General features: G+C 36.8%; 1 protein-coding gene across 6 annotated transcripts in view; it reads left to right on the top strand.

The window, feature by feature from the left end:
- The window catches only part of STAG2 (stromal antigen 2), a 137,329-nt gene that overhangs the window by 43,227 nt on the left and 66,781 nt on the right, over window positions 1-27,321 (top strand). For 4 of the 6 annotated variants that reach the window (XM_012001503.1, XM_012001505.1, XM_012001504.1 and 1 more), the window contains 4 exons: window positions 14,240-14,301; window positions 15,407-15,546; window positions 18,807-18,885; window positions 23,548-23,712. In XM_012001503.1, the coding sequence (XP_011856893.1) occupies window positions 15,503-15,546; window positions 18,807-18,885; window positions 23,548-23,712 (288 nt within the window). In that variant the 5' untranslated portion in view covers window positions 14,240-14,301; window positions 15,407-15,502. The remainder of the gene's footprint in view (window positions 1-14,239; window positions 14,302-15,406; window positions 15,547-18,806; window positions 18,886-23,547; window positions 23,713-27,321) is intronic. The other 2 variants (XM_012001507.1, XM_012001506.1) reach the window with 1 other exon arrangement.

The raw sequence follows: 27,321 nt of genomic DNA on the forward strand, positions 1-27,321 counted from the left end.
CCCCCCTTTCCTCCCCCTCTGCCCTTTCCCCTTCTACCTTCCCCGATTTCTTCCCTCTCCCTCCCTCTCCTTTTTTGTAGAGACAGGTCTCACTCTGTTGACCAGGCTGGTCTCAAACCCCTGGCCTCAAGTGATCCCCCCAACCTTGGCCTCCCAAAGTGCTGGGATTACAAGTGTGAGCCATCATATTATGCTTTAAATTTTCTTCTTTTTGTCCTTGAAATTCTTCCCACTAAGGATAAGCAAAGTGTGTTCTCACCTCACATTATATAAGTACTTTCTCTGTATGCCTGTGTTATTAATTTGATGTACATGATAAGGTTTATTTTTCCAATTTGTCTTCAATTTCAGAAATTTAAAAAATTCTGTTTTTATGACAATGACATAACCTAACAAAATTCAGTTTCACTTGAATGAGTATGACATTTTCCTTATTCAAAAGTTAAAATAATATGCAAAGGTATATATAGAAGTCTTCCACAGATTCCTGCCGCCTATATTTCTTTTATCATCCCCTGCTCCTTACGGACAACTTGGAAAAAGTGTTTCTTGTTAATCCTCAGTATTTTTTTGTGCAAACAAATACATCCATTCATATACATGTTCTTATTTTGTGAAAGGCATCACACTTTACATTACATAACTTGATGTAAACTTAGATATTAAGTAGCAGACCTAACAGAAGACTTTCAGAGTTGTGTTAATGCTGTTATTTATGTTGTGAGAGTTGAATCTGCTACACTGACTTCCACATTATTTTGTGATCTATAAGTTATGATCAACATGAGATAGTAGGTTCAGTAGTAACTAAATTCAAGTATATAACACTGGAAAAACTGCTTGTTGCTTTATGACTTTGGGCAGAAAAACAGGTGAAATGTAGTTGAATATTTTGTAAATTATGGTTAGCCAAAGTAGGTGACACAGGACTAACCTGTGAAAGGGGACATAATGAAGTAAAACATTCAAGTAAAATGACATGATAATGGCATATTTGGCAAACATCTTCAGAATAGTTTATATGTAGAAGTTGGAGGAGAAAAGTTTTTCCCTTTCCTAGTTGCAAGTTATTATTATTATTATTATTATTTTTTGAGATGGAGTTTCATTCTTATTGCCCAGGCTAGAGTGCAATGACGCGATCTCGGCTCACTGCAACCTCTGCCTCCTGGGTTCAAGTGATTCTCCTGCCTCATCCTCCTGAGTTGCTGGGATTACAGGCATGCGCTACCACACCTGGGTAGTTTTTGTATTTTTAGTAGAGACGGGGTTTCACTCTGTTGGTCAGGCTGGTCTGGAACTCCCGATCTCAGGTGATCTGCCTGCCTCAGCCTCCCAAAGTGCTGGGATTACAGGCATAAGCCACTGCGCCCACCCCTATTATTAATTTTTTAGAAACAGGGTCTCGCTGTGTTGCCCAGGCTAGTTTCAAACACCTGGGCTCAAGTAATCCTCCTGCCTCAGTCTCCCAAAGTGCCAGATTAGAGGCATAAGCCACCGTGCCAAGTCGCTAGTTGCAATTAATTTATTAATTAGGATAGCTAAGCACAGTCATATATGGTGGGTGGGGGGAGACAGAGGGAGAGGGAGATTGTATTTCATGATGAAAAGATCATTTTGAGTATTTTTGCCAAAAGAATAATCATAGAATAAGATGGAGATCCTTGCATATGAATAATCTTTTCAGTCATGGTGTTCTCAGTGTTGCTACGTTATTTGGCAGATAACTCTTTGCCTGAAGGATCATTATAACACATTTTTTTTTTTTTTAGAAAGAGTTTTCTAATTGAGAAGTTTCTTTCCTAATTACTTAATAAACCATTGTTACAACAAATTATATCATAACAGCAAAGTTGCAATAACTATGAATCTAAGATAGTTTCAAGTTCTCTGTAGTAGAGTGTACTTTCAAGTCTATCCAAAACAAAAACGTTAGCTCTAGTATATATTTGTTTTTAATAATATATTGCTCTTAATATTAAATATATATTGAGTCATTATTTCACCTCCTTTCTTAGCATCTTGATAGTTCTTTTGGGGATATTGATTTTGCAAGATGCTTTAATGTATTTGTTGTTTAGAAATAAGGCAGTCTTTTGTCGTAGTCTTTTGTCATAGTTCTAGGGAAGGTTTAAAAACTTCAGTCATCTTAGAGTTCAGATTGAGTTGGTCTGTTTGGATGGCGTGCTAAAGTGTATGAAATATGCTCAGTTACAGGACAAAATGTGGGAGTCCCCTAATGATATCTGGTACCAGTAATCTAACCAGATAGATAGGTAGGTGGGTGGGTGGGTGGATGGGTGGGTAGGTAGGTAGGTAGGTAGGTAGATAGATAGATAGATAGATAGATAGATAGATAGATAGATAAATGTCTCTTCTTACTGGATCTTATTCATGCTGTGTGCTCCCTCTCGAGTTTAATGGAATCAAGTGTTGCGTTTTAGGCTAATTTCTAAATCTTAGTGTCATCACTTGAGGCCATTTAGTATACTAACTGTTGGATGCAGTTTGTTTGTGTTGCTGCTGGAAGATTGTTGCTGCTTTTTACCCTGGCTTTAAGTTGTGTGTTCTTGTGGGTAACTATGGGACTTGACTTGTACCGTCACATTTTGAACAAGCGAAAGAAATGTTGAACGTTTGTTAAATAGGTTTCAGTGACAGTTTTCATATTCTATGGTGAGCAACTTAAAAAGTGTAGAGTTAGCTCTGGTTGTTCAACCAAGTGTTTCCATGTTTTTTGGAAAAGCTAGATTATTTCTTTTGATATTTTGCTGTAAATTTAACATAAGCTTTGGTGCATTTTACCTTATTAAACCGGAGACAAAAAGTCTGTCAAAATATTCTGAGTATAGATATCAATGATTAGTGTCTTAATTTACAAAATGACATCTCAATAGATCAATAGTTACATGGTATGTGGTATGCTTGTTTAGTGGAAAGGTGTTCTTAAATGATCAATGATTTAAGTAAAATCCTGTGAGTTTATACCATATGAGAGAAGCTTGCTTAATAAAAGAGGTTTCAAATTTAATTTTTTGTTGTGGTAAATAACAACATTTACCATTTAACCATTTTTTTAAGTGTGTAATTGAGTAATACGAAGTATATCCAACTGCTGTGAAAACAGATCTACAGAAATTTTTCATCTTGAAAGCCTGAAACTCTATACATATTAAACAACTCCCATTTTCTCTTCACCTAGTCCCTGGTAACCATTATTCTACTTTCTGTTTCTATGAATTTGACTACTTCAGATACCTCATAAGTTGAATCATATAGTATTTTTCTTTTTTGTGACTGGCTTATTTCAGTTAGCATAATGCCCATAGGGTCCATCCGTGTTGTAGTGTAGTACAGATGTTCCTTCCTTTTAAAAGGTGCGTATTTCATTTTATGTATCTATTTTGTTTATCCATATCTGTTCTATTCCGTTGGTCTATTTGTCTTTATGCCAGTACCTCACAGTTTTGATTACTGTAGCTTTGTACAGTAAGTTCTTACTTAGTGCCATTCTTAGGTTCTTGGAAACTTGGGCTTTAAGCAAAACGATGTACAGCAGGTCCTTGAATAATATCAATTTGTTCAATATTGTTTCGTTACAATGTTTATGAGAAAAAAATTGGTTTCATTATACGTCATTTTGCTTAACATTGGAGTTTCCAAGAACCTGTTGGTGATATTGAGGACTTTCTCTAAAATGCTTTGAAATTAGGAAATATGAATCCTCCAACTTTGTTCTTTTCTTCCCAAAATTGTTTGGGCTCTTTGGGTCCCTTGAGATTCTATATGAATTTTCAGCTTAATTTTTTCATTTTTGCAAAAAGTGCTATTGGGATTTTGATAGGGATCGTGTTGAATCTGTAGATTTCTTTGGGTAGTATGGACTTCATAATAATATTAAGTCTTCGAATTCATGAACACAGGGTGTCTTTCTATTTGTGTCACTTTCCATTTCAGCAACATTTTGTAGTTTTCAGTGTACAAGTCTTCTACCTCCTTGGTTAGGTTTAATCCTAAGTATTTTAAGCTTTTTGATGCTGTTGTAAATGGAATTGTTTCCTTAATTTCCTTTTTGGATTGTTAGTATATACGAGAATTTTGTGTGTTGATTTAATATCCTGTGACTTTATTGAATTTGTGGTTATTAGTTCTAAGTTTTTATGCGCGTGTAAACTTTGGAACTTTCTACATAGAAGATTGTGTCATCTGGGAACAGAGATAATTTTACTTCTTTCTTTCTGACTTGGATGCCTTTTATTTATTATTTTTCCTGTCTAATTGCTTTGGCTAGGCCTTCCAAGTACTATGTTGAATAGACACGTGGTGGGAGTGGGCATCCTTGCCTTGTTCTGTATGTTAGAGTAAAAACTTTCAGTCTTTTACCCTTGACTATAATATTAGCTATGGGCTTTTGACTTTTATTATATAGAGATAGCATCTTAGTCCATTTTCTGTTCCTTACAACAGAATATCTGAAATTAGGTGCTTTATAAAGAAAAAGAATTTATTTCTTACAGTTAAGGAGGCTGAGAAGTCCAAGTTCGAGGGTCCACATCTGATGAGAGTCTTCTTGCTAGTGGGAACTCTGCACAGTTCCTAGGTGTTGCAAGGCATCACTTGGCAATGGGACTGAGTATGCTTGCTCAGGTCTCTTTCTCTTCTAAAGCCACCAGTCCCACTCTCATGACTATTAAATCATTAACCCAGTAGTCCATGAATGGATTAACCTATTCATGATGGCAGAGCCGTCTTTACCCAATCACCTATTAAAGGCCCCACCTCTCAATACTGCCACATTGAGGATTAAATTTCCACATGAGTTTTTGAGGGGACAAATACTCAAACTATAGCAGGTGATTTTTTTTCTAGTTTTAACTTGTTGAGTATTTTTTATAGTGAAAGGGTATTGAATCTTGTCAAATGCTTTTCCTGCGTCAACTGAGATGATCATGTGGTTTTTGTCCTTCATTCTGTTAATGTGTTGTGTTACATTGATTGATTTTTTGTATGTTGAAACAGTCTTGCATTTCAGCAATGAATCTCACTTGGTCATGGTGTATAATATTTTAAATGTTTTAAATGAATTCTGGTTTGCTAGTATTTTAGGAATTTTTGCATTAATATTCAGGGATATTGGTCTATAGTTTTCTTATAGTGTCTTTTTCTGGCTTGAATTTAATTTTTAAAATGTAATTTGCATGCTTTACTGTTTGTCTAGGAATGTTTAAGATTAGAGATAATTAAAATAATTTTAGAGTACCACATATGTGTCTCCCGTTGTTACCACTGCGTGGAATTACCAAGTGAAGAATCAAACTCTTAGATCTGAAATACGAATTGGAAAGTACCTGTAGTGTGTTGAAAAGCTGAATTGTGAAAGCATATTTGATTTCTGAACTTGAATATGCATATAATTCAAACCTATGAATTGTATACTGTGGTTGTTAGCTAAAAGGTTAGTGGGTAATATCAAGTGGCTGGTAATGCTAAATATTTTAATAAGGTCAGCTAGTCAGAAGTGAAAGGAACAAAAAAATTGGACATGTGACATACATGTGTTGTTGTATAGTCATGCTAAAATGAAAAAAGAGGCATTGCATATTAATAGTCACCACAATTTTAAATATCAGGTTAAAATTTTTCATTATTCTCTATAAAGTGGTTTCTTTTTCACTTTGGTTTTACTGTTTTCAATCTACTGAATTGTTTTTTGGTTATGGTTCTATCTTCATTATCATGCAAATTAATAAAATTCAATAATTCATTGAGATACTTTTTACTACCTTGAGTGAATGTGGAAACTTTTGATGTAATCTATTGAGAGTATGTGAAATGAAAATTTAGATTTCCCCCAACATCAAGCAGGATTGTCCTGTGTTCATCTACTCTTCTATGAAATCTGCCTTTTTTTGAAATTTGCCAGTGAGCCAGTGATGCCCAGTGTGAAATGGTTTAGATGGCAATAATATATTGTGCTTATATCATGCTGTATACTATTTAACCCGTCTTGTAAATTTGATTTTTGGATCTGGATATTCATTTATACCAGCTAATACAGTCTCATTGGAAATGTTTTTTTTTTTCTTTTGAGACGGAGTCTCGCTCTGTCGCCCGAGCTGGAGTACAGTGGCCGGATCTCAGCTCACTGCAAGCTCCGCCTCCCGGGTTTACGCCATTCTCCTGCCTCAGCCTCCCGAGTAGCTGGGACTACAGGCGCCCGCCACCTCGCCCGGCTAGTTTTTTGTATTTTTTAGTCAGGATGGTCTCGATCTCCTGACCTCGTGATCCGCCCGTCTCGGCCTCCCAAAGTGCTGGGATTACAGGCTTGAGCCACCGCGCCCGGCCGGAAATGTTGATAGCCACTACACCCAGTTGTAATTACCCATGTTTATTTGTTATGTCTTAACATTGCAAATTTACATCACAGGTTACATCACAAAGTTATGTTAATAAGATGAAGATGTATACACATGCACGCACACATGCACACACACACTTGCACACCAGTCCAGAAAGCTAACTGTAGAGTGTGGTATTCACATATAAGTGAGATGAAGAGTGGATAATGACAGTATTAAAACAATTGTTAGCTATTGACCTTGGCAGACTGAGAAATGATTTTAAGGTGATAGTATATGATAAAACAAATATCTGTTTTGATATTTGTCTTAGGATAGAGCCAGATAATGTCTGGTCAGCTGCAGCTTATTGAGGCTGACTGGGGAAATAGTAGTCTTCAAATTAGATAGCAGATACATATCCAATATGTCAACTATAATATGGTATCCAGTGTAGAGCAGCAGCCAATGCCAGTATGGTCAGACATATGAGAGGACAATATTGTAGCATTCAGGTTAAGGCAACTCGAGACAAATGGAGACTTTTAGGGTGGGTTTATGGGCAGGATTCCAGTACCAGAATGAAGGTAGATATATTACAGCAGGAACATGTCAGACAGGATAGGATCTTTGGGTGATTCAGGTACAGGTTACAACTGAGTACTGAGTACAGGTTGGCTCTGCGGGAATAGGACATAAGCCTTTTCTTGTCTCCCTCTAACCCCTAACTAAGGGGGTTGCTAAGTTCACAAAGCGTGCTAGGTTTTCTACAGACATCAAAACTGGTCATTGAGAACTGGGACAGCAAGTATGTAGGTTTGTCAAGGTGATCACAGTTGTGGTGATGGCTCGAGTCATGTTTTGAAAGTATTGGGGAAAGTGAGTAGACAAGAAAACTAGGAAGATTGCTGAGCACCTACTATAATAAACTTAAAAATAGGAAGGGAACAGGTGGATGTTTCCCGTTTTGTAAATTCTAGTTTTTGGCAGTGTGTAGTGATGCCATATCTGTAGACTGCCCCAGCTTGCTCCTTCCCCTCTTCCTGAAAATAAGTTATTTTTGCAGTGTTGTGGCCTTAGGCCTGTTCAATTTGTCTACTTAGTTATTTTAGAAAGGCCTTTTACTTTGGCCTCCTTCCGTCCTTTATATGTATGTATGTATGTATAAATTTTTTTTTTTTTTTTTTGAGACAGAGACTTGTTCTGTTGCCCAGGCTGGAGTGCAGTGGCACGATACTGGCTCACTGTAGCCTCTACCTCCTGGGTTTAAGCAATTCTCATGTCTCAGTCTCTGGAGTAGCTGGGATTACAGGCCTGTGCCACCATGCCCAGCTAATTTTTGTATTTTTAGTAGAGATGGTATTTCTCCACGTTGGCCAGGCTGGTCTGGAACTCCTGGCCTCAAGTGATCTGCCTGTCTTGGCCTCCCAAAGTGCTGGGATTACAGGCCTGAGCTACTACACCCGGCCTGTCCTTTATATTATTTTTAAAGTTTGTAAGTATAGATTTCCTACTATTAGTTAGGAAATACAGACAGGGTCATTAATCTTCCTACATATGCAGATTTCTTCCAGGCATGCCTTCTCTGGTTTACCTATTCCTGTACCAGAGCAGGGACTACCATTAGGAATTCTGTAGGACTCCATTCAGGTTTGTGTAAAAGAAAAGATATTTACGAATGATATATGTGGTAGCTGTAATGTGAGTGTGTTATCAAGAAACTTTTAGGTTAAGATTTTACTACTGGACTGAGTACACATGATCATTGCTTAGTTTGACATACTTTTCACCATGTCATTTACTTAGAATAGTATAGAATAAATTAGGGAGATTAACAGAGGGAGGACAAATATTTTTTAGGTAAGAAGAATTTTTTTTTTTCTTTTTTTGAGATGGCGTCTTGCTCCGTCGCCCAGTCTAGAGTGCAGTGGCATGATCTCGGCTCACTGCAACCTCCGCCTCCCAGGTTCAAGCGATTCTCCTGCCTCAGCCTTCCGAGTAGCTGGGATTACAGGTGTGTGCCACCATGCCTGGCTAATTTTTCTATTTTAGTAGTGATGGGGTTTCACCATGTTGGTCTTGAACTCCTGACCTCATGATCCGCCTGCCTCAGCCTCCCAAAGTGCTGGAATTACAGGTGGGAGCCACCACACCCAGCCGAATTCTTTTTAAAGATTGTTACTCATCAAAGGGGCATTAGTTTTTTTCTTTTTGAAGGTAGGTATTTATATCCACATTTTGGGTTAGCTTTTCATTTTTTGCCCCATGTACATCATTTGACATAGAAATGATAGTAACTTTCCTGTTTGGATCAAATGTACTACTGCAGGAAGTAGTCTACCTTTTAGCATTCACAACCTCAGACTAAACAACAGACTTCTATATGTTGTATCCTAAGAAAGTACATAGGCCAATAAAAGGAACATACCTTTGGGTCTTGTTGTCAGGAGCCTGTAAGAAAGTTTATGTTCCCTGCTAATCTTGAGTAGGCAAATATAATAAAGGTAATTTTATGATAGAACTCAGTTTTTGTACGTTTAATTTTATATGATTATGAACATGAAATATGAATAGATTTTAGCAGCATAGTTTTGTAATTCCTCAAGTAGTCTAGGTTTTTAAACAGTTTTTTCTTTTTTCCCTCCTGAGGGAGGGTCTCACTCTATTGCCCAGGCTGGAGTGCAGTGGTATGTTCTCAGCTCACTGTAGCCTTGACCTCCCAGGCTCAAGCGATCCTCCCGTCTCAGCCTCTCAAGTAGTTGGGACTATAGGCTTGCACCACCCTGCCCAGCTGGTAGTTCAGGTTTTAATAGAGTACATTAAAAACTAAATTTCCCCTTCATAATTTCCTTTTTTGTACTAACAATAAGATTGTAAATAAAAAATTAAAAAATTACCCACCCTGATATGTTATTGTTTTCCTTTGCTTCTTTTTTGTTGTCATTATGTCCATTTACCCACATTGGTACACAGTCATAAATAGTTTCAGTGTATGAATATTACATTAATTACATTGATGATACTATCAGTGATACTTGGTTGGATGAATTTTTAGTATTTAGAAACTTTAAAAATCATATTTCACTAGGATAGGGAGTTGGCCAGGTCAGTAATTTTTTCTGTTTCTATCAGACCTTGACACAACATTTTTTTCTTTTAAAATTATATGTACCTGTCTGGGTGCAGTGGCTCACACTTGTAATCTCAACATTCTGGGAGGTTGAGGTGGGCAGATCGCTTGACCCTAGGAGTTCAAGACTAGCCTGAGCAACATAGTGAAACCCTGTTTCTACAAAATACACAAAAATTAGCTGGGCGTGATGGTGCTCGCCTATAGTCTGGGTAGTTGGATATTTCAGTAATTTCTAATTTTAAGTGTTTGTATTATAGTGATGGTGGCATTTTAGAAGGGTGTATACATTTCCTGGTTGTGATCCTTATATGTAGAAGTACAGGACCCTTTTGGGAGGAGTGTAAAGGGTATGGCATGTGGTGTGTGAATTTGCCAGCTTTTAGCAGTTGAATATTTCTGCATTTTTATTTTAGTGAGAGAATTAAAATACCAGCTACTTAAGTGTTCCCCTCCCCTGTGCTCTCCAGTAATATATTATTAATATATGGATTCTGAGGAACCTTCTTAGTGATGGCTTTGTTGGTAGCTTTTTATTTTTTTGTCTTGAGACCACTTGGGATTGAATTAAATACCTTTTTTATAATAGAGACGGAGTCTCACTCTGTTAACCAGGCTGGATTGCAGTGGCATGATCTCGGCACACTGCAATCTCCGCTTCCCGAGTTCAAGCGATTCTCCCGCCTCAGCCTCCCAAGTAGCTGGGACTACAGGTGCGCACCACTGCGCCCAGCTAATTTTTGTATTTTTGTTTTAGAGACGAGGGTTCATCATTTTGGCCAGACTGGTCTTGAACTCCTGACCTCGTGATCCGCCCGCCTCAGCCTCCCAAAGTGTTGGGATTACAGGCGTGAGCCACCGTGCCTGGCCCCTAAATTAAAGACCTTTAAAACAGTAATTCTTTTAGGGGAAAAAAAATGATACCAAAGCAAGATATTAGGATGTTTTGTGTGTGTTTTTATTTTGTGGGGGGGTACTTTTGATGAATGTAGGAAGTCATTCTTTTTTGGAGTTGGAAAGATGCAAGCATGATCATAATTTTTACTTGCTTGTATTAATATGCTATAGTAATAGGTATCTGACAGGTGTTTCTTATTGAATTTAACTTGTAATCTAAACTTTGAGTAACAGGCCATAAACATATACTAATTATAGATAACCTGAAAAGTTATGGTGATTAAGTTTCAGCTTTTACGTCTGTTTATATTAAAAGCAGTGTTACTTGAATTTAATATTTATAATTAGAAATACACGATCATCTGCTACTTTTTAATCTAATAATTAGCAGCCTTTAATGGCAGCACACTATGCATGTGAACCTAAGAAAGTAGTTTTACTTTAATATGTATTGTTTAGCTTATCTGCAAACGGAGTTGCTTGGTTTTCGGTAAGGAGAAGCAGAAGCTAGTTGTTGCTGGATACGTTTTTTTTCCCAGAAGGAAAATAGTGATTGAGACTTAATGCAAATTTTATTTCTATGCTTCATCCTCCAAAGCTGTTAGAATGTTAACTCTTTTATAGTAGGTATAGAGAATTGGTACATATGATAAAAACCTCAAAAGTTTTTTCTAGACACTAGGAGAGAGCTCCACCTTGTGATCTTTGAGCATATTTTTTAAAAAGTTAATAACCTGCAATAGTGCAGAAATTGTGTGGTGAGTTTGATTTTTAAACTGATACTTTTCTTTGAGCGTTACATGTTTTTATAGTTTTGGGTTACCCAGCTGAAGTCAAATGGTATTAAGCACATTTGAAGATACTATGAATTTGTTAATGTAAGTCTATGGGGGAAACAAATTGGATGGATGGATGGATGGATGGATGGATGGACGGACGGACGGACTGACAGAGTCTTACCCCATTGCCCAGGTTGGAGTGCAGTGTGTGATCATGGTTCACTGCAGCTTCTACCTCCTGGGCTCCAGCAATCTTCCTGCCTCAGTCTCCCAAGTAGCTAGGTCTATAGGTGTGTGCCACCATGCCCGACTGATTTTTAAATTTTTTGTTGAGATAGGATCTCACTATGTTGCCCAGGCTGGTCTCGAACTCGTCAGTTTAAGACATTCTCCTGCCTCATCCTCCCAAAGCGCTGGGATCGTAGGTGTGAGCCATCATACATGGCCTGCAAATTATATTTATTTGCAGCTGTAGACATTTAAAATAAAGATGTAAGCATTCTCAGCTCTTCCTGTAGATTAAAGTTTACATTTAGAAACTACTAATCTCAACTCAATTACAAAACAACTTTAATATTTGTAATTTTTCTTGAGCTATAATGAACTGTTTTTATGGCAAATAAGTCATTTAGAGAATGACTAGCAAACACTCAGCTCAGATACGTGGAATTTAGCGGGGTTTTTTTTTTTTTTTTTTTAGTAGACAGAGTCTCGCTGTGTCGCCCAGGCTGGAGTGCAGTGGTACGATCTCGGCTCACTGCAAGCTCTGCCTCCTGGGTTCACACCATTCTCCTGCCTCAGCCTCCCAAGTAGCTGGGACTACAGGCGCCCGCCACCACACCCGGCTAATTTTTTTGTATTTTTAGTAGCGACGGGGTTTCACCGCATTAGCCAGGATAGTCTCGATCTCCTGACCTTGTGATCCGCCTGCCTCGGCCTCCCAAAGTGCTGGGATTACAGCCGTGAGCCACTGTGCCCGGCCAGCATTCTTATATTTAATAATATTAAGTAGCAAGTAGGTACCTTCTAGTAGAAATAATAATCACATTTCTTAACAGGTATTAAGGACAAGGATCATTGTTCTCCTGTTCACTATTGTATTCTCATTGCCCAGCACTACATTTGGCACATGGTGGATACTTTTACTTGGTTGGATGAATTTTCGCAGTTTAGAGACTTTAAAAATATCACATTTCACTAGGATAGGGAATTGGCCATTTCAATAGTTTTTCTATCAGACCCTGACACAACATTTTTTTTTTCTTTTAAAAATATATGTACCTGGCTGGGTGCGGTGGCTCACGCCTGTAATCTCAGCACTTTGGGAGGCTGAGGTGGGTGAATTGCTTGAGCCCAGGAGTTCAAGACTAACTTGAGCAACATGGTGAAACCCTGTCTCTACAAAATAAGAAAAAATTAGCCGGGCCATGGTAATGTGTGCCTATAGTCCCAGCTACTTGGGAGGCTGAGGTGGGAGGATCACTTGAGCCTGGGGATGTCAAGGCTGTAGTGAGTTGTGATTACCTCACTGCGTTCCAGCCCGGGTGACAGAGTAAGACCTTGTCTGTCTGTCTGTCTGTCTCTATTTTTTATATAGATATAATACACACACGCACGCGCATCTATCTTGTCTTGAGAGATACATCTTATATCTTTGGTTTTGCTTTTGTGTTTGCTTTGGTTTCTAATTACGAAATACATGTTAGTATAGCCTATGCTTTGCAAAATAATTTGGCCTGGGAATACTTCTTTTACAGTAGAAATTAATTTTGTGCTATTTAGAAGAATCCAGTATATCATACAATATTCATTTTATTTAGTATTCTCTGCTTTTCAGAGCTTTATATTCATCACCTGTGATTCCTTAGGTGACTGTATTTATGAACTATCTTCAAAGTGTGCTTAGAAACTATATTGAAGGAAACTGTATTGAAGGAAAGCAGCAACTTTGGTTTTTATGAAATGCTCAGAGAGACAGACAGATGCAGCAAGGATCACATGACCACTTTTATTTTCATCTTGCCGTCTAGATGACCTGACCTGTTCGTTAGAATTTATTAGTTCTGTGCCTCTCCAGTTCCTTTTAAAGAAACAAAATAATTTTCTTAGTTCTGTGCCTCTCCAGTTCCTTTTAAAGAAACAAAATAATTTTCTTTTATAAATAAGTTAGCATTTTAGGAGGTGAATGTGTGTCCTACATATGATGACAAACTTCAAAAAAGAAAAAGTTAGCCGGATGTGGTGAGTACTTGTAGTCCTAGCTACTCAGAAAACTGAGGTAGAAGGATCTCTTGAGCCCTGAAATTTGAGGCTACAGTGAGCTATGATTTGTGCCACTGCACTCCAGCCTGGGTGACAGAGTAAGGCCCTGTCTCAACAAAAATAAGATTTTAAAATTTATGTATGTATGTATGTATGTATGTATGTATGCATGTATGTTTGAGACAAGAGTCTTGCTCTGTCACCCAGGCTGGAGTGCAGTGGCATGATCTCAGCTTACTGCAGCCTTCGCTTTCCAGCCTCAGCCTCCTCAGTAGCTGGGACTACAGGTGTGCGCCACCACACGAGGCTGATTTTTGTATTTTTAGTAGAGATGGGGTTTCGCCATGTTGGCCAGGCTGGTCTCGAACTCCTGACCTCAAGTGACCTGCCCGCCTTGGCCTCCCAAAGTGCTGGGATTGCAGGCATGAGCCACTGCGCCTGGCCAAAAACGGGATTTTAAAATCTGAGTATCTTTCAGAAAAAAATAAAGTGATGGTATATATTATTTGATTATTCAGGATTTAATTTGTGGATTATTCATTCTTGTTTCTCGTATTGCCTCTTTTGTTATTTTGCTGTTCACAAAATATAAAATTAATATTTTGCTCTTTTAGCTTAAGTAAGTAGGAAATACAATCTTTTGAACTTTGTATATTAAGTATTAGTAGCCATTGATGATGTTTTCTAGAGATACAATATTACTAAGAAAAATTGAGCTGTTTCTTGTGTGATGTCTAACCTACTGGGATAAATCATTAGGAGTTTGTCAGTATGTTATATTTGAACATTTAATATTATTTGGATATGTTTAATCTTACCTGCTTTTTCTTTAGGTGGCCACCGAGTACTAAATTCACTTGGGAATAAAAGAAAATCATAAAAGTATAAGAGAAAGGTATACATAAGACTTAGAGCTTTAGACTTTAGCTTCAGCCTGTTTTCAACTTTCTTGTTTGCTTTTAGGTCATTTTCTCATTTAGGAAATGCATCCTTGACTTTCAAAACATAGACATAATACCCTTTCTGTCTGCCATTTTTGCATGTACTTTGGTCAGAAATGGCATTCATCTGTTGTTCATATGACATTACTGGCGTTTAAATTGATCATAAGTTCCTTGAGGGGGAGGAATAGATCAGACCTAACATTGTTTCCCCTTTCTCTTCTCAACACAGTTTGTTATCATGAAGTGGTTATTTATTTAATAAGCCAGGCTTTGGACTGTATGTTTCCAGGGCAGGAAAACCTGTTTTAAAATTATATCTTAGGTTTTTTTTATTAGCTCCTTTTAACTGTGTGTGTATGATATCAGCGAAAGGTTGTATTTTCAGGCATCTCATATTATGGTTTAGAGTTCTCATAGGGATTTCAGGACCAGTAAGAGTCATATCCTGTTTCTATTTAGGATGTATTAATGTATGTATACATAATGCCAGGTGGAGAATCACAAAGAAATTTAAAAACAGTTGTTTTATGAGCTTCTTTTTCCCCTATGTGTTATTACTATGGGGCTGCGAGTGTTACAACAAATCTATATCTACTAAGCAGTCAAGGTCAGGCACGGTGGCTCATGCCTGTAATCCCAGCACTTTTTAGAGGCCAAGGTGGGTGGATCACCTGAGGTCAGGAGTTTGAGACCAGACTGGCCAACATGGCAAAACCCCATCTCTACTAAAAATACAAAAATTAGCTGGGCATGGTGGCCTGTGCCAGCTTCTCGGGAGGCTGAAGTAGGATTGATTGAACCTGGGAGGCAGAGGTTGCAGTGAGTCAAGATTGCGCCACTGCACCCCAGCCTAGGTGACAGAGTGAGACTACGTCTCAAAAAACAAGCAAACAAAAAAAACCAACAAAAACAATAAGCAGTCAAATGCAAGGGAACGAAATCCTTATTTACTAAAACACATTAGTAGGCACTGGGGAATTTAGCTTTTGAGTATGGATATCCTTTCCCAATATTTTTGGTTCGTTTATAGTAGATGTCATTTTCTCCTTTTTAAAGGAATTGTCTTAGAAGAAAGAAGCAAGCCATCATTTTACCCACGTAAATATATGAATATATTTCTGACATTGAGGTGTTCCAGAAGATGATAAAGAAATGATAGCAGCTCCAGAAATACCAACTGATTTTAATCTACTACAGTAAGTGAATTATATTCTGATAATTTTTAAATACTTGTTTATTCCACAGAATGGGGAATACATTAACTTCAGTTAAATTTCCTTCTGCTTGAGAAGATCTAATATATAAAATAGTTGTATGCTTTGCAAGAGTTTATATCAGCACTCATCAAGGCTCTGTAATAATAATTATTTTGTACTTTTTTGTTGTTGTGTTTTAAATTTATCTTTTAGTTTACATGCTGCACAGTTTATTATTTTTTGTTGTGTAGTTCTGAGTCCATACTTGGTTTTGCAATAGCAACTGTTTTGAGAGAGCATCATACATTTCTTAAAAATTAAGTTTTCTCATTAGTGAGGTATACTATGTGGTAATATTTAGGATGTAATGTCAGATTTCTGTTACAAAATGAAATGATGATCGCAGAAATAAGTTACGTGTATATTGGTCCAGAAAGTGGTTTCAACATAGGTATCCTCTTTACCCCCATCTAAAAAGCTAACTGTACTCCTTAGCTTTTATTCTAATTACTGCTTGGTTTTGAAAGATTTTGAACTACTCTATGTAACAGTGATTTTCATACTAAGGTACAGTTTCATGAGTTGCCTCAGTGAAAAGTGAACTTTTAAATTGCCCGTGAATTCCTTTATTTACCCGCCCCCCACCACTGTATTTTTTATTAGGATCTTTATGAGACCTGACTTGAAAAGATAGTTTAGTTGCTAAAAATTTTGAAAACAACAGACCAATACCTTTGTACATAATGGCAGCAGCGTCTACTTTTGATCGTATGTAGATTTTCATATTTTTAATAATTTTGTTATCTTCAGTGGAGATTATGAATCTTCTGGGACCAAATACATTCAGGTTCCCACAAAACAGCATTTTTAGTGAGGATTTTATGTATTCTAAGTCTCATATCTTTGTAAAAGTTAATTATTACCTTTGTTAATATTAAATGTCTGCTGTATACAGGATGTTATATTAGATCCTGTGAGGAACTAAGTTAGTACTTCCTGCTGCCTTTATGAGTTCATATTTTAAAGATATAAAGAGAAGATTATGAAGTTTCTTATATACTTGATTAGAGACTATAAAAAAGGTTTATATTATGGACTAGACTATTGACTATTAGAATATCTCAAATAATTAGGACCTGAAATAGCATAATGAATAAAAGGGAATTGATGTTGTGGGGGTAGAACAGACCCGGTATTTGATTGGGTATGTGGGGTGGGGGGCACAGTAAAGAGGAATGGAAGATTCAGTCGTGTGATAGATGACTCAGGATGTTTCAGGTCACTGAATGGTTAATACAGTATGTTTAATAAACATAAATGTTATTTCACCTAGGTTAGTTTTGTTGTTCTTTTGATCTTAAAAACACAGGAAAGCATTGAAGAACGGCTTAGGAGAGTATTTCTTCTTTGGTTGGGAGTATTTTAGACTTTCGTTCTGATTACTCAAGCTTTCTTTGGAAAGTTTTTCAGTAAGTTACCAAACCTCTAGTGGTTCACTCTTAGCTGGGATAGCTTGGAGATGAGTATTAAGAGGATAATTGAGCCTTTGATTACTGTGGCCATTGGAACATTGTGAAGAGTAGTGATTTTCTTCAGACTTAAAGCAGTTACTTAGCTCTTTAAGAGAGCTGGTGTCCCACAAAAGGCTTGGGAAGAAATAAATATTACTTATACATCAAGATATTTTAAATTTGCTGACGAGTTGATGGGTGCAGCACACCAACACGGCACAAGTATACATATGTAACAAACCTGCACGTTGTGCACATGTACCCTACAACTTAAAGTATAATTTTAAAAAATAAAAAAATTTAAAAAAAATAAATTTTCATTTTTTTTGCAAGGCCATATAGACGTGAGAAGATTATTGATGACAATAATCTTCTTAAGATGTAACACGCATGAGCTTCAGGGTTAATATTATAGTAGTCATTCAGTTTTTGGTGCATTAACTCTAGGGAATGGTATTTATTACAGGCCCTTTCCTCTCAACATTGTGGGATATAGTTAGGATTGCCATCACCTTCCATACATTGTTTAAATTACTTTGTATGTAAGTGCTATGTAAATAGTAATTTTTTTCCTGCTAACGTCTTAATCATTATTTTAGATTTATGAAGTATTCCTACCTCATAGCCTCTGGGCAACTGGTTATTGTAGCAATAAAATGGAAATAGAAGAAATCTAGATTGAGAATACTAGTTTTATAAAGATAGCCTTTCACTTCAATTCCATTTATTTTAAGCAAAGCTGGTGCTAGGTTTACACATTTAGGATGGAAAAACCTTTATCTTTTATGGATGTGGCTCAATTCTAAAATCCAGTGTGACCCAAATACTAATATAAGTATGCCTTGCTTTAAGCATTTAAATGAGGGTATGTTACTACTATTTAGATAGACTCATGTTTACTCATTTGGAAAGTATCACATGTATTTATTTAAATCAGTGTGCTTCCATATGTTTGTGAGAAAATCCAGATTATACAAACTAGCCTTACCCCCACCCAGAACAAGGGACAGTTGTTTAGGACTATAGATTCATATGTTGGAGATTGTAGAGACTTTAGAGATTTAATTCTTTCCTGCATATATATTATTTATAGATGAGAAGATTGAGATTGTCCCTTGTATAAGATCCACAGTTACTTAGTACCAAAACTGTTCTCCTGACTATAGCTTATCACCTCTTTACTTCATAAAGGATATTGATCACTTAGCATAATTCCCTAGTGTATTTCAAATGATTTAGTTTTTATAAAGGTTTTATAAGTACCCTTTCAGAAATACATGTTTTGTATATTGACTCACCTAGATTTATAAATACTTTTCGAGTGAGGTAGGAGAGGTCAGAGGATCCATAATCATAAAACTCACTAATAAAGTTCCTTCAATGCCTAGTATTAAAATACAGTTTTTCCGCAGCACTATGATCTTTGAAGTAGGAAATGGAACCAGCCATTACATGGAATACCACAGTTCCTAGGGTTAAATTTTAAGACCCACTGGATTAGTTTTCATACTTCGGTTAAAAATTAACAAAGATGTTTAGATATTTGTACTTTAGTTATTATTTTACTATATATAACTATAGTTATATAGTATGGTGTTTTTGGGAAACATCTTAATTACTTATAAGGCTAATATGAAGTTTTGTTAATAAGTTGACCAAGCCTTTCTTTTAGAAAATATGGGAAAAATTAGAAACTCTATATAAATTTCTAAGGAAGGTTTTTAATTCTTGCTTATCTTTCTGTCACAGGGAGTCAGAAACACATTTTTCTTCTGACACAGATTTTGAAGATATCGAAGGAAAAAACCAAAAGCAAGGCAAAGGCAAAGTATGTATCAAATATGTGACTTTATTTTGTATCCTAAGATCTCTCACACACATAAATTTAGGTTATGTCTCAGATAGTTTTATCTTTTAAAAATGACTTTTTAAGGGGGTGGGGGTTGTATGGTAAGCCTTCTGGATAAATGTGGTCCTTTTGTCTTCTAGACCAGATAGCCTTTGGGATCTATTTACACTGCTGTAAAGTTGCAAATAATAATAATAATGATGATGATGATGATGCATCATTGTTTCCAGTAGTTTATTTTGTAAAGCATAGTATGTTAAGCAGAATGCAATGTTCTGTTGGCTTTATTTTTGTTTTCCCACAAGTAATAAAATGTAAAGCAAAGTAATATATAAAATCTCTTATTCTAAAGCACTCTAAAAATGTAACATACAACCAGTTTAAGGCTAATGGGTTACAATTGATAATAGTTTTACTCTTTATAAGTAATATGAAAGATAAAAAATTACAAAGTTAAGTTCTGAGTCAATATAATGTAAGTTTAGAGTGTGAGTGGGTTAGCGGTTAGCCTGAGCTGCAGATAACTTGGTGAATGGTTAAATTATTTTGTTGTTTTGGAAAGTACATTTGACTCTGCATGTGTGTAAGTACATTATGCAAAAGATAACTTGTTTTTGTTGTTCAGCATTTGTTTTTCAAAATGAATTTTGGATTTATATTGTCTCATGACATACTTTGAAAAAGTCTTAACAATACAGAAGTTTACGATGACCAAAGTGAAATTTTTCCATAACCCTATCACCCGGAGGTAATTTATTCTTTAAACATTTTGATGCACATACTTTTATTCATACACCTATGTATAAACATGATTATAACATTTTAAGTGGAGTCATAATATGCAGTTTAACGTGCTTTTAAAACTCAATGTTATGTTGTCAACAACTTTCCCATAAGTGAATGTAAAACTCTGTAACTTATTTTTTTTTAATTTTTAACTTTATTTGTTTTTTTGGAGATGGAGTCTCTCTATGTTGCCTAGACCAGAGTGCAGTGACTATTCACTGGCACAGTCATGGCACACTACAGCCTCAAACTCTTGGGCTAAAGGAGTTATCCTGCCTCAGCCTCTTGACTGGACTACAGGCACCACAGGCCTGTGCCACAATGCCTGGCTTCTCTGTAATTTCTATTATTTTTTATTTTTGTAGAGTTGAGATTTCACTATGTTCCCCAGGCAGGTCCTGTACTACTGGGCTCAAGCAGTCCTCCTGCCGCAGCCTCCCAAAGTGCTGGGATTTACAGGTGTGAGCCACCGTGCCCAGCCATTCTCTTTTGATTTCTAATTGTGGCACAGCATCACATTTAATGTATGGAACATAATTTTTAATGCTTGGAATATTTTTTGAGTGCTCATAATTCATGTGTTTCATAATTTTGTGTGCTCTCTTATTTCCTTAAAAAGATTTGAGAGAGGGATATGAATAGAAATGTTAACTTAACGGCTATTCAAAGATAACCTTAATTCTGTTGGATAGCATACATTAATTTATTAGAAAATCATTTTTTTCCCCCATTAACCTACTTTTGCTTTTGATTTAATTTACAAGTTTGGATAAGATTCTTGGTGGCACCTGAGTAGAGGACTCTGAAGTTTTTGTGCCACAGTTTGGTTAAGGTTGTATAGCTACTACTGTGGGTGAGCTGTTGGGACAGATCAAGGATTTATTATAATAATAGCAACTGCATTTTGACACTAGACTATGTATGTTCCATGTGTTGTGCTAACAGTTTCACATGTTAATCTAATATTTGAACAACTGCGTAGATGAGAAAACACCATTATTTTATAGGTAGGAAACTGAAGTCCAGAAAAGCCTAATGGTTAAAGGATTTGAGCTCAGGTCTGTGCCCTTAACCCTGTATACTATACTACCTCCTAAAGTCTTTATGTAGAAATTTTTTTCTCTCCAAGATTGTACACAGGTTAGGATATTTGCTTTTTGTATATTGCTTCCTTTGTGTTATCACTCCTTGCAAATTTTTTTTTTCTAGCACAGCATACCCATTCTGCCATTTTTATTGTCCCAATTAGTTTTTCATACTGACAGGGACTATTGAGGCATTTGGTAGATAAACTGCAAATATATAGCTCCATGTTAATTAATGTTTTATTTTTTACTAGTCTACTCTGTTGTAGTTGATCTTTTCTTTCAACCTTGTCTCTGAAAATCCCTTTACTGGGGACAAAAGCCTTTCATTGTACAATTAGGAATTAATGAATTAGGTTCACAGAGACTGAATCTCATTTACAGAATATAGCAATCCCCCTTATTCTCAGGGATACATTCTAAAACCCTAAAACCCCCAGTGGATGCCTGAAACTGCGGATAGTACTAAACCTTGCATATACTACATTTTTTTCAATATAGTAACCAAAATGGCTAGTAAGTGACTAATGAGCTGCGGAGATATGCTGGACAAAGAGATGATTCACGTCCTGGGTGGGATACGGCAGGATGATGAGTGATTCTATCATGCTACTCAGAATGGCGTGCAATTTAAAACTTTTGAACTGTTTATTTCTGGAATTTCCTACTGAGTATTTTTGGACTGCAGCAGACCAAGGGTAACTGAAATTGAATAAAGTAAAACCCAGGGGAGGACTACTGTATTGCAAATTAACAAGTAATATGCTTCAGGTGTTGGGAAGGGGTTTAAAGTAACTGTTAAGAGTTGAGTAGTTTTGCACTCTTGGAGGAAGAAGGGACCCTCTAAGGAATAAAGTACATAAATACCACAGGCTTTCAGTGGAAAGAAATTTGTAGGCATGGCTATAGATCAGAGGTCCACAATCTATGGCTTGTTTTTGTACTGTCCAGGAGCTAAGAATAGTTTATATATATTTTATTTTTTATAGAGATGGGGTCTCGCTCTGTTGACCAGACTTGTCTTGAACTCCTGGCCTTAAGCAATCTTCCCATCTCAGCCTCCCAAAGTATGGGGATTACAGGTGGGAGCTACCACTCCTGGTCCTGTTTTAATATTTATTTATTTATTTATTTATTTATTTATTTTTCGAGATGGAGTCTCGCTCTGTCGCCCAGGCTGGAGTGCAGTGGCGTGATCTCGGCTCACTGCAGCCTCCGCCTCCTGGGTTCCAGCAATTTTCCTGCCTCAGCCTCCGTTGTAGCTGGGACTACAGGCGTACGCCACCATGCCTGGCTAATTTTTTGTATTTTAGTAGAGACAGGGTTTCACCGTGTTGCCCAGGCTGGTCTCGAACTTCTGAGCTCAGGCAATCCGCCCACCTCGGCCTCCAAAAGTGCTAGGATTACAGGTGTGAGCCACCATGCTGGGCTGTTTTTATATTTTTAAATAGTTTTAAAAATAAAGAATATACTACAGAGACTGTATGTGGCCCACAAAGCCTAACATATTTACTATTCAGTACTTTACAGAAGGTTGGCCAACGCTTGCTCTCTAGATCGTAGAGATGTGTTGGTTTAAAAGAGACCTTTAAGAAATCACCAAATCCAGGGGTCAGAATACCTTTCTGTAAAGTATTTTAATTCAACCCTGACATTTGAGAAATGAGGACTCCAAGTTAGGAATTGGCTTGTTTTCCTAAAGTATAAGAGCTGTGGGAGGTATTTTTATAGCTTAGGCATATAGGGAACCCTTTCCCTGATTTTTTTGATACCCCCCCCCGCCCCAAATACTGACAACTTGTGTTATAATGGGCTTCATTTCCATAGTTTTCATTAATTGAATTTTCATGATGACTAAATGTTGGAGGGAGGCCTAAAACAAGAATGAGATTGATAAACCTACTCCCAATGTTCAGAATTCCTTGTTCAGAGCACTGCAATGATTTCTAAGACTAACAATGCAAATGAAATGTTGAACTGAGTATAAGGTACATACTTGATAACGAGTTTGGTTATTCTTGCTGCCCACTTCAGTCTGCATCCAAAAGCAGCATACGGGAGTAATAAAACTTGGAGACAACTACCTTGATTTACTATACCCTTGAGATTTCTCTGATTATACTTGAGAGAGATTTTTGCAGTGTTTTTCAAACTTTGTTGATATTTTGAGGGCTTTTAAGTCTGTGATTTTATATTACTTTTCAAAATAGATTCAAATCTGTATTTTTTGTCATTGTTTCTATTGGTCTTCCTACCAGATTAAGATTCATGTAACATTTACTGAACTCCTTTTGACATAATTTTTTCATTTTACAGTGATAATAATAGCTGACATTTTTTGACTTTATTAAATGCTGGTATGTTGCTAAGTACTTTGTGTCTTCATTATCACAGCAACCCTATGAGGTAGGCACAGTTTTATCCTCACTTTACAAATTAGAAAAACATCACTGAAACACAGTGTGGTTAAGTAATTTGCCTAATGTCACTCAGCTAATTGTAGCAGAAATTTGCACCCACAGAGTCTGTCTGTCTGCAGAGGCTATGCTTCTAACTACTATGTCGTGTGAGACATGGTAGTATACTTGAAAAAATGGGCACCACAAAGAGGCTGTCACAGTTATATTATTTTGTTATAAGTGGATGGAATTCTTTAGGGCAAGTTTAAGCATGTTATAATTATGTACCCTATCAGCTACTTCTACTGTAGCTGTGTTTTGAACTCTCAAGGATAGTGATGTAACTTAACCACCTCGTATTTTTTTTGCAGACTTGTAAAAAAGGCAAAAAGGGCCCAGCAGAAAAGGGCAAAGGTGGAAATGGAGGAGGAAAACCTCCTTCTGGTCCAAACCGAATGAATGGTCATCACCAACAGAATGGAGTGGAAAACATGATGTTGTTTGAAGTTGTTAAAATGGGCAAGAGTGCTATGCAGGTAAGATTTATGTTGTTCTTCCCAGTTCATTGTACATTTTAAACTTTAATGAATTTATATAGAGTGTAGCTCTGATTTTTCTAACTGCATTTTAAACATACACTACTTATTAGAAAAAAGCAACAAAATCATCAGAAAACTCTTGGGATGTATTTCTTCATATATAAGACTTTTATGCTGTGTCTTGATTCATTTTCCACTGCATTTTTTTTTCTTTTTTCTTTTCTTTTCTTATTTATTTTATTTTATTTTTTTGAGACAGAGTCTTGCTCTGTTGCCCAGGCTGGAGTACAGTGGCAAAATCTCGGCTCACCACAACCTCCACCTCCTGGGTTCAAGCGATTCTCCTGCCTCAGCCTCCCGAGTAGCTGGGGTTACAGGTACAAACCACCATGCCTGACTAGTGTGTGTTTCTTTTTCTTTTTTTTTTTTTTTTGGTGGGTATTTTCAGTAGAGACGGGATTTCACCATGTTGGCCAGGCTTGTCTCGAACTGCTAGCCTCAAGTAATCTGTCCTCCTTGGACTCCCAAAGTGCTGGGATTACAGGTGTAAGCCACCACGCCCAGCCCATTATTATTTTTTTATTATTTTTTTGAGGTGGAGTCTCACTCTGTTGCCCAGGCTGGAGTGCAGTGGCACGATCTCTGCTCACTGCAACCTCTACCTCCTGGGTTCAGGCGATTCTCCTGCCTCAGCCTCCCGAGTAGCTGGGATTACAGGTGCCTGCCACCACGGCTGGCTAATTTTTGTTTTTTAGTAGAGACGTGGTTTCACCATGTTGGTCATGCTGGTCTCAAACTCCCGACCTCAAGTAATCCACCTTGCTTGGCCTTCCAAAGTGCTGGGATTACAGACGTGAGCCACTGTGCCCAGCCCCAACCCATTATTTTTTTTAATGGCATAAGGTAAAATACAATTTGGTCAAAAATATGCTGATGTAAACCATGGCTATGAGGTCTCAGTTTTCCCTGAATTTATATAGATGCCATTAAAATACGAAGTCTTCTACCTATATGGAATTCCTGATTGAGTGACCTAATATAATTACTATCCACTTTAGTGAATTTAATTAATCTGTTTACTGTTGTCTATTATAAATTTTATTATTTGTGCTTGTTTCTTAATAAAAAGTTGGAGGCATATTAATGTCAAATCATTCGAATTATGTTTTCTCTGCATACTTTTATGACAATGGAAGCATTTAGGCTTTATAATGTTGGCTAAGCCCATATGGTTTTAAAAAGTGGAATAAATGCTATACTCAGGGAATATATATGCTTAATAAAGTTTTAATTTAATTTATAAAAGCTACAGGAAATAGTTTTTTTTGTTGTTTAATTTCAACTTTTAGATACAGGGGTTACATATACAGTTTATTACGTGAGTATATTGCACCTAGGAAATGAGTGTAGTATCCAGTGGGTAGTTTTTCAGTCCCCACCCCCCACCCCCAGTAGTCCGCAGTGTCTATGTTTCCCACATTTGTGTCCACGTGTGCTTAATATTTAGCTTCCGCTTACAAGTGAGAACATGTGGTATTTGGTTTTCTGTTCCTGCGTTAATTCACTTAGGATTATTGCCTCCAGCTCTACCCATGTTGCTGTGAAAGACACAATTGCATTCTTTTTTATGACTGTGAGGAATAGTATTTCTTCATAGAAATAACTTTAATCAGTGATGGGTGCACATGAATGGTTTTCTGAGAACTATCCATTCAGGCTTTTTGTTAATAAAAATTGACACAAAAACCTTGTTTAGAAATACAGAATTAGCTTAATATGTGTGGTTTTGTAAATAAAATGTATCAAATGAGACTAATAAAGAACAGTTTTACATGTAAAATGTGAAAATACTTGTTAATTGTTTGAGCTTTCACCAATTTTACGGAGCAAAGAACTTAAAAGGTGCCAGATTTATTCATACCATTCTGATGCACCTTTTTAAATCCGTTTATTAATGTTTGCTTGTATACCATGATTAGAGTGTGGATTCTTTTTCTTATTTAATGTTTTAAATTACTGTTTTGAATATGTTTGACTTTTAAAAAATAAATAATGTCTTATTATATTACTGTGCTATGGTTTATTTAGTCATTTCCCAATTTTAAAAATTACCTTTCTCTCTCTAGTTCTCCTTTTGGGTTATTTTTATCAAGAGGATAAATTATTTCAGTTACATTATATTGCATTTCATTACTTTCCTTCTTATTTTTATGTTATACATTTTCTCTATAATAGTTTGTTCTAAGTAGTTAAATGCACTAATCTTCTTTCTGCTGCTATCTTTTTAACATCAGTGTCTTAGTCCATTTGGGCTGCTATTCTAAAAAACCAACATAGGCCAGGTGTGGCAGCTCTCATAATCCCAGCACTTTGGGAGGCTGAGGTGGGTGGATCGCCTGAGGTCAGGAGTTTGAGACCAGCCTGCCCAACATGGTGAAACCCCGTCTGTACTAAAAATACAAAAATTAGCCGGGCTTGGTGGCTAGCACCTGTAATCCCAGCTACTCAGGAGGCTTACGCAGGAGAATCACTTGAACCTGGGAGGCGGAGGTTGCAGTGAGCTGAGATCGCGCCATTGCACTCCAGCTTGGGCAACAAGAGTGAATCCCTGTCTAAACAAACAAACAAAAACAAAAAACCAACATCAACTAGGAGGCTTATAAAAAACAATTTTATTTCTTACAGTTTTGAAGGCTGGGAAGTTCAATATTAGGTGCCTATAGATTCATTATCTGGTGAGGGCCTGTTTTCTGGTTCATAGATGATATCCTCCCACTGTGCCCTCACATAGTAGAAGGGGCAAAGCAGCTCTCAGGGGCCTCATGATCTAATTGCCGTCTATAGGCTCCACTTCTTAATACCATAACGTTGGTGACTACAGTTCAACGTATAGTTTGAACACAAAATCCTTCAGACCACAGCTATGAGAAATCCTGACTCATAATCACTATTATTAGGCTATTCCATTTTTATCTAAAAATGAATATTTTCTTTATTTTTATGTTGCTTATGGCTTATCATATTAAGTTTGTACCTCTATCTGTGCCTTTTTTTTTCTTTTTTTTATTTTAAGATGGGGTTTCACTATGTTGCCCAGGCTGGACTTGAACTCCTGGGCTCAAGCAATCCTCCTGCCTCAGCCTCCCCAGTAAGTGGGACTACAGGCACATGCCATTGTGACCAGCTTGGTTTTCTGTTTCGAAATGTGTTTCCCTCTTAAGAGAGAATGTCTGCACTATCTCTCCATTGATTTCCTGGAATCCTTTAGACAATTTTATTTTGTTATGTGTGTTCCCAGTTGTGTTACCCTTTCTAAGACCAAATTTGATGGAGGAAATCCTCTGTTTAGAAACTTCCAAGGGTTCTTATCTAAAATTTCTAGCCCAGATTTCCTTATGCTATATTTTCTGTTCTCCAGTCACAGTATATACTCAGCCCCTAGGCTTTTCTTTTTTGTTTTTTTTTGTTGTTTGCAATAGTTTTCTTTTACTCACCCCTTGCATATCAAATAGGACTGAGTGAATCAAGTGTCAGTCTTCTGAAAAGCATTCTCAGACACTACTACTTTTCCTTTCCAATGTGTTTTTTACCCTTTTTTTTTTTTTT

Source organism: Mandrillus leucophaeus, unplaced genomic scaffold (assembly GCF_000951045.1).
Source record: "Mandrillus leucophaeus isolate KB7577 unplaced genomic scaffold, Mleu.le_1.0 Scaffold661, whole genome shotgun sequence".
NCBI classification, from domain to species: domain Eukaryota; kingdom Metazoa; phylum Chordata; class Mammalia; order Primates; family Cercopithecidae; genus Mandrillus; species Mandrillus leucophaeus.